This window comes from Rhododendron vialii, chromosome 7a (genome assembly GCF_030253575.1).
Source record: "Rhododendron vialii isolate Sample 1 chromosome 7a, ASM3025357v1".
NCBI classification, from domain to species: domain Eukaryota; kingdom Viridiplantae; phylum Streptophyta; class Magnoliopsida; order Ericales; family Ericaceae; genus Rhododendron; species Rhododendron vialii.
In genome coordinates, this window is record NC_080563.1 from 34,609,835 (window position 1) to 34,618,278 (window position 8,444).

The 8,444-nt window shown below is 38.0% G+C and overlaps 1 protein-coding gene across 1 annotated transcript; it reads right to left on the reverse strand.

Moving 5' to 3' along the window:
* Nucleotides 1-2,060: 2,060 nt before the first annotated feature.
* Nucleotides 2,061-4,414, reverse strand: LOC131333515 (acetylajmalan esterase-like). The gene is made up of 5 exons (XM_058368078.1): nt 4,094-4,414; nt 3,142-3,354; nt 2,876-3,024; nt 2,484-2,757; nt 2,061-2,411 (listed from the first exon to the last, which is right to left on the reverse strand). The coding sequence occupies exons 1-5, from the start codon at nt 4,371-4,373 to the stop codon at nt 2,185-2,187; spliced, it is 1,143 nt and encodes a 380-aa protein (XP_058224061.1). The 5' UTR covers nt 4,374-4,414; the 3' UTR covers nt 2,061-2,184.
* Between the last annotated feature and the right edge of the window lie 4,030 nt (nt 4,415-8,444).

The window sequence follows — 8,444 nt, forward strand, 5'->3', positions numbered from 1 at the left end:
ATGTACGAGAGCCGTGAGGAGTAAGATTGCTCTTCTTTATATAGGCATTAGTGTAAGTTAGTTACAGATTGCATCTTACGGAGAAATATAAGGAGCTAGACCTAGTCTCTGCAAATCTTATCGGATGTTCTCGAAAGGACAGCTAGACCTAGTCTCACTAGGTATTTTGAACTAATCCCACATATCTGATGTTTACTTGGGGATTACTCTCTTTAGAAGACCACCTATTATCACGTAACTAAGAGAATTTGGTGTTAACCTGTTGCATGCGGAGTGAGTTGGGTTAAATAATGTCTTGAAACAGCCATTTACAGAATTCTAGACGTTTACAATGTTGAGAAATTGGCCAAATTAAACCAACTAACACATACTAATGATCAAGAACAGCAAAAACAAGAATGGCGCAATGCAATGGAAAGAGTGGTAGTTTGGGAACCAGAGGTCGTGAGTCCGAATACGAATAGCAACAATTCCAGCGAAGTTAAATATTATTTTTCTAGTTTGGTTGCTTTTAGTGATGAAAACAATTTGGTCACCAAAGTGATACATTAGGCAATAAAATTTTTCATCACCAATTCAATTTTTAGCAACAATCGATCTATAGGTGACGAAACGTTCATGGTGATGAAATATTTGTTGCTAGCAATACTTTTGGTGCAGAAATTTGACTCTTTAGCGGCAATATTGTTGAATTGTGTCACCAAAAGTTATTTTTCTTGTAGTGATATTTTATGTGGTTCTGGAATAAGCAAATCACTTAATCGTACTTCATGGGGTGTTGTATTTTTTTTCACTATAGTGAGGAGAATTAAATTAGGTTACTATAGAATGCCCTAGCTATTCTTTTCTAGCTACAAAGAAAGCCGATGTATATAAAGCCCACAAAAACGTGTAACTCCACATTGCGGTCCATCCTAACGCACCATGATCCTGTTCGGACGCAAAACATGCTCTCGGGTATTGTGTCAAATTACTCCCATCAGGACGCTAAACACCTCCGATGCTCGACGATCAGACTTCGCATACGAACACTGTTTTTCTACACTAGCTATATATTAAGGTGTTAGGCGTCTATCAACAAACTAATTGTCTGTGTGTGGTGGTTGTTTGTTGCCAAGGGGTGGTGGACGGCGGGTGAGAGACGAATGGGCGAGATGATTTCAATTGTTTAGGGTTAGGTTTTGGGTTTTGTTGGGGTGGGCTTGGCCCACTTTATCTTGGCCTTGCTTTTATATGTTTGGGCCTTGCCCAATTGTTTTGGGCTTGTCCCATTAGGTGTTTTTTATTTTTATCCGATCTTTGATTGGATTCCTCTCTCTTCATCTCTTCCTCTACTTGATGTACCATTATCAAGTTTATTGATAAAACTTTTGCCGTCTCAATATATTATATATATATATATACACACACACTTAGGCATTTGGGAGGGAGCTAGTTGAGGTGAGATGGTAAAAGCACGAGTAAATTAGCATTGAGTTGCCATACATATTTAGGTGGGGGTCAAATGATGTTGGGTAATTGCGAGCAATAGAACTATATTGCTTGGCTTTTCTTTTCTTTTCTGTTCTGTTCTGTTCTGTGTCAGTTGATGACACCTTCCTTTTTTTTTTTTGGAACAACAAAAGAATTTTATTAATTTTTTAAAACAAACTACAATGATTAAAAGGACCTGAGCACGAGGCACGAGGAATTTTATAGTTTCTTCGCTTTGGGTCTCAAAAAACCCTGTGCACAGTCTCAATGAATTTTCTTTATCTTTCTTCGCTCATTATTCTAAAAAATCTCCATCGAAATCCAAACCGAACAAAGTATTGTTAATATGTTTGTTTATTTACCTACAACAAAGTCCACCACCAACTTGGAGTTCTGAATATGTTTTTTATTTACCTTTACTATTTTTTTTTTAAATGTAAACTAGCTAGCTAGCTAGACCAACATATTTGAAATTACCCTTTGTCGAGTTTTAATAAATTGTTGCCTATCAAAAAAAACATATTGCGAAATTGGGCTGATTAAAAAAAAGCATGATTCAAAATTAGAAATAACAAACTAGTCATAGATACAACCAATCATAAATGTTTTACCAAACCTATGAACAACCAGAAAAAATGAATGTGATCACCAATGAATAAAAGAATCTAAATTAATACAAATTCTCTTTGCCTAGATGAATCAAGAACCAACTCAAATAGGGCAGTGAAGCTTGGGCACGATATCACTAAGTAGCCATTCAGACATGATTTTGTAAGCTTCTTGCGTCAAATGAACTCCGTCCCAACTAATGTGCTCATTTGGGTTTCGACAGACCGGAACGCCAGGGGCTCCACATATCTCCGTCAGATGACTCAGATTAAAGTTGTAATCACCACCAGTCCCACAGCATGCCTTTTGCGAAGACGCACCGTCAAATCCTGAACACATAGTAAAAAGAACGATTTCACCAAGTCTGTGTACTTCTTGTTGCGAAGAATAGATTTACTCACCAAGAGATTCAGCATCGCGAAAAAGGTGCTGGAAAGCACGGTAGTAGTCGCCGTACACGATTACTGTATTTGGGTAATCTTGCTTTAGCTCTCTAATGGCCTCTTTCAGCTGATGGTTGTGATAGGTTGCGAGATCGTTGAGTTTCGTCACGCAGTTATCTTCATCGTAGGCTGCGGATGCGTTGGATTGGAAAGCTGTAAGATAGAGTGGTAAGCAACCTATTGGAATATTTCCAGGCACTACCACCCTTACGGCTCCGTAGTCAATTACTCTCTGCATCGATCAGCCAGTACAACGAATTTCAACTTAGATATTGATCAGTTTAGAAGAAGTCGATTTAATTCGATCTTGGCTTGACAAAAAGTACATCAATTTTGTTGGGGAAACTTACTCTAACGGCATTGCTTATGGCTCGGACAACATCGACCACAATGTTTTTTACCTCGTCCATGGTCTTTCCTTCCAAGAGAGCGTAATTGTAATCGTTTCCTCCGATCTCTCCAACCATGAAAAGGGAGTTCTTAAGCTTCTCGATACAATCTGTCAATAAGCAAGTGCAATCGGACAATTAGAAAGGCGGTAAAGCTAGGGACACCGACCAAGGGAGCCCCGATTCTGGTCTAATTTGCTTAATGTGATAGAAGAATCACTGCCTACCTCGCTCTCGGGTGCACATGGAACTGAAATGTGTTGACATCCAATCGAGTTGGACGCCGAGTGAGCTCTTAGTTAACATGGTTGCGATGTTCTTGGCCGCTAGATTGTCCGCCGGTAAAGCAGTTGACCCTGCAACGGCAAAGTTCACTCCATGTCTGAAGTCTCCGTCATTATCCTTGTAAGGAACAAGGAAGGGAAGGTCGGCAGCCATAGCTAGGAATACACAGAGGAAAAAAATTACTGCGCTTGAGAGACTTAAAAGAACATGAAAAAATTGCTTTACAGAGACTTATTAATCTCCATGTGAAAAATAACTTCAAAAAGGAAGAATACTTTGATCCTTTAGGGGTGTTATCTATTGAAAGGTGTTATCTATGCTTCCGGTGGGCTGGGCCGCCGTTGTTGCTGTTGGCGGTTCTGGTGGTCCATCGTCAGGCCGCCATGGTGGTCCTGTGGTGGCTGCTGTTGGATCTGTTGGTGGCTATGGCGCAGTGGTGGTTGTTGAGGCGGTCGGTTTTGGGCGTGGCCGGGCGGCGGTTGACTTGCTGTTGTGGTTTTTCTTTAAGTTTGGGCTTGACTTAATAGGTGTTTCGGGCTTGGCACATTAGGTGTCTGGACTTGTCCCAATAGGTGTTTTCTTGGTTAGCATCTTGCCAATCTTGGATTTGAGTTCTGAATTCTTGGGCACATGATTGTTCTTATCTTAGTTTAGGAATATGATGCTGTTTACCGGAGATGAAGGGTTGAGAAACAATAAATTCTAGAAACTGATGAAAATATGAAGTATGGAAAAGTAAATTATTTGTGAGTGGTTGAGAAACACTGAAGCAATTTTGTAGGCAAATTTGCTACTAAAAACATGGCATTTAGGTATGCAAAAAGAGTGTGAAGCAACTTTTTCTCCCGGTTCACCCTATACTTGACTGAATATCTAAATGGGAATTTTACATACCAATATAGTCGATCATGAGAAGTCCGTTGGAGCAACGACCAGTCGCGTTCTCGAAATACGTTTCTCCATATGGAAGACTAGCGAATGCCGAAGATGTCCCAGTTTGGCTCTCACGAATCAAATTACCAGTGTCAGACAGAGAGTCCCCGAGCTGATAAATCTTATCGAAATTACAAGTTTTGAGCGGATTGGCGTGGCCACTGCTCGGATGTGGTTGAACAAAGAGAAAGGAGGTGAATACCAGTGGAAGGAGTGCGGAAACAAGGTGGGTGGAGACCATTGTTGATAATAGAAGAGAAGAATTACCTAATTTTGGTATGAGAAACTGTATGCATAATATGGTGATTGTATATATAGAGAGGTTGTTCATTTGGGTCGTTTTTTTTTTTTTTTTGGATTTACTAGCATTTATTTTGACGAGTGGAATTTGAAAAAAGAAAAAAAGCGCCTATAATGATTAAGATAATATAATCCAAAAGAGACATATTTTTCCGGGGTTTTTTTTTTTTTTTTGTGTTTTCTGAAATTCTTTTCTTTTGTTCATATTTTGATCAAGAGTTATAAAAAAGTTACTAATAACAAAAGTAATTCAAACTCCATCTAGAATAATACATGCCCATGTGTCATCCAATGTTAATTTCTGAACGCAATTGTATCCGGAGTTGTGTTCGAAATGTATGTTCACATGACTTTTTTATATGGAGTAGTAAACTAATCGTAGACTTAATTACTCCATTCGTCCCTAAATAAATGTCCGACGCGCAAACATAAGCTTTTAAAAAGAAGCATTTTTCCAGTGGAATAGCTAGGAATCTATATAAGTGGGGGCACCTTTTGAACACATTTCAACCAAAAAAATTCATACCAAACAATGTTAGAATAATAAATAATTACCGTTCATGCTGAGAATTGAAAAACCTAACCTATTTATTAAGAAAGTAACATACATAGAATATAAAACAAACAAATTTGAATTGTCTTAACGGATCAAGTCTAAGAGCAATTTATTATATATACAATATTTAGCAATCTTGTTTCCATTGTTAATAATTTCTAAAGTATAAAACCCACAGCCCATGGTTTAAGCACTTTTGAATTGTGGACATTATGCATTAGAGAGTTCCAAAGAGTAAGTGGCCGCTATTATTTGCATTAGACATCTCATTTCGCAAGTGTAATGACATTGTTCTAATATGTCAAATAAAATTGAGAATGAATGATATTCGAAATGTCTTAGAGTGATTAAAAGTAAATTTATCAAATACAATTACCAAGACAAAATGCCAAATATACATATTTAAATTTTGAATTAAAAAAAAAAAAAAACAGTGGGGGCGTGTGCCCCCGCTCGTCCCTTACTCCCTCCGCCACTGCATTTTTCTCGTTAAAAAATTCAAAAAAAAAAAAAATCACAACTTAACAGAACTCGCTAATATCTATTGATTTGTGGAAAGGAATTGATTCTTTTAATGAAAAAATTTGCATCTTTTTAAAGGCCTAAGTTTGCACGTCAGACATTTTATTTAGGGACGGAGGGAGTTTAAGAAAACATAGACCTGCAGAGCAACATCTGGTTGGCAACTGAATTGCATAATTCCTGGGGGTTTTCCAATTGCATGAGCTAATTCCCATACAGGAAACACTCTCATGAATTGCGTAATTCCGGCCAGAAGTTTCCATCTCTTTTCCCTGATCTCCAAGGATCGATCAGAAGTTTCCTTCTCTTTTCCTTAACTCTTTGAAAACAAGAGACCACAATTTCTGATCCTTGAATTAGGGTCTGTTTGGTTCGCTTGCTTATTTATTTATTTATTTATTTTATTACTACATTATTCTATTCTTAAGCAATTACTCCCTCCGTCCCTTTTTTAGAGTTCAGTATTTCATTTTGGGCTGTCCCTTAATAAGTGTCTATTTTGTAAAGTTAGTGGGTAAAAGTTGGTGCATTATCTATTTTACCCCTACAGTAGATTTCTTTTTGAAAAAGTAAGTGAGTAAAAGTGTAATGATTATGGGTAAGTAGGGAAAGTAGAGGAAAAAGTTGATGTGAAAGGTATAATGATAATGTCTTTTTAATAAGTTGGAATTACGAAGCAGAACACTTGAAAAGGGACGGAAGGAGTACTAGCAAATTAGCTTGTTGGTTGCTTAATTACTTATATTTAAAAAGACCAACAAGGGGAAGAGATAGATAAATAAATTGTAGTCAAATGATTTTTCTCAAAGATATGCAATAACTATGGAAAGTCATTCCTAGAAAAAGAAAAAAAGTTTTTAACGATTGTTCTTATTTTCTACAACAAAGCTTAACCAAGATAATGACCAAAAAAGTGCACAAATTTAATTTCTTTCTTTTTTTTATTAGTAATTTTTTTTATTAATCTCCGAATTTGAAATACAAAGATTAAAAGGACAAGGGCACAAGAAAATCAAAATTACTTAATCTCCAAAGGTATCCGAGACCCAAACGCTAGTCAAAGACCAACAAAACCCTAAAACGCCCCCAAACCTGAAAGTGCACAAAATTTACTTTCAATAATGTTTAGTACAGAGTATAATTTTGGTGGTGTCCTGAAGATTGTTTTCTGTTTTCTTTTGTTTCATCAAATTTTATTTAATCAGCAAAATAAGATATATATTAAAACTCGACAGCAAGTACATCGTGGGCAAAATACAAACTCATAACGTGCCATGAAGTTAAGCGCATAGCCAAAAAGATAAAAAGGAAAAGAAAACTTCCAACGAAATATTGAAAGGTAGAAAAAAGCAAAAAGGGGTAAAAGGACAAGAGGGTCCGGAAAATTGTTCTTTGTGTGGACATGTTGGATGTGTGTAAGCAGGACCTACGTGGGGTCCTGTGGGGCATGGGGCTCCACTCAATTTTGTAAAACTATTTTAATATTTTTAAATATTCAATAATATACTAGTAATTTACAATATTGTTCCAATAAAATTACTACAAATTTCCTTTGTGAGGATATTTGTCCGATCTGCATCCTAGGGTGCTATACCGTCACATTATCTTATTGTGCAAATACAATCACTTCTGTTACTTATAAGATGATGTTAAATATATATTCAATAATTTTTTATTTTTTCGATAAAATATATAATTAGAGAATTATAAACCTACAGGTGAAGTTTACTAATTTTTTAAAATTTCTGAATTCATCCATATTGTGTGTTTGTGACTACGTGAGAGAGAGAGAGAGAGAGAGAGAAGATTATGAAATAGTCCAAGTCAAATATTTGTTTCGAAAAAACCGGTATCGAGCCAAATCCTGTATGTAACCGTAATACCTGACATTCTACTATCATGCTCATCCATTGATTTCCTCCGAGAATTTCGGTGCTCCTCCCTCAAGGAAGGATCGTTTGTGCCGAATATCTATGTGCCTCTGCGTCGAGGGATTTTTCAGCCATTAGATTTAAAACATAAAAAAAAATCACTCAATTCTACAATCGAAAAATTTCTCGGTACAAAAACAGATAGGTTTTCGGATGGAGGAGATCGGACCCCTCCTCCCTTCTCAAGATTACCACTACAAATACTATCCTGGGAAAACTTTGACCCATTCAAAACCTTCACCAAATAAACCCCACCATTAATTCTATCAAGCAGTGCTCTCTGTTGGTCGATCTCGTGTCTTCTCTGTAGTCTCTTGGGGCCGATCGAGTGGCATATATGTCGTGCTCTCGCTACTTTTAATCTTTGCATTTCTCTCTGTCTGCTTCTCTCTCTCTAAAAATCGCTTTGCCTCCCAATTCTATTCATGGCGGCCGAGAACCTCCTTGATCGCCGTGGCAATGCTGATTATACCCGCATCGAAAACGACATCAACAACACTAACGACGACTACTATGACGACGATGACGTCGAAGAGATAAGCAGAGCGGGGAGGTGGAGAGCCGCTATAGCTCGTTGTGGATTCTGGACACTAGCCTTAGCTGTGGCAGCACCTGCATCCCTCCACTACATCGAAATTTTCTACCTCCGTTCGCCCCAAAGCGTCGCATCCAAGCCTTCTTGGTTCCCGAAAAAGTCGATTGACGGGGCTTCTGTTTTCCTCTCGCTCCTCATCAGCCTTTCGTTTTGGTTCGGCTGGGCGGAAGGAGGGGTGATCCGGAGACCCAAGGAGGTAGCCGTCGAATGCATTTTGTATCTCATCCTAACTCTGGCTTGGGATCAGATTGTCTTCGAGCACGGTGCCAAGAAATTTGGATTAGCCATCGGATTCGTGCGGTACTTGGTTGCGGAACAACTTTCTAACGTGTTGAAGGAGCTGAATCGGACCGCGAGCAGGCTTGTTAGTGATTCTGTTTTCTGGAATGCGAATTTTGCCTCCAATAT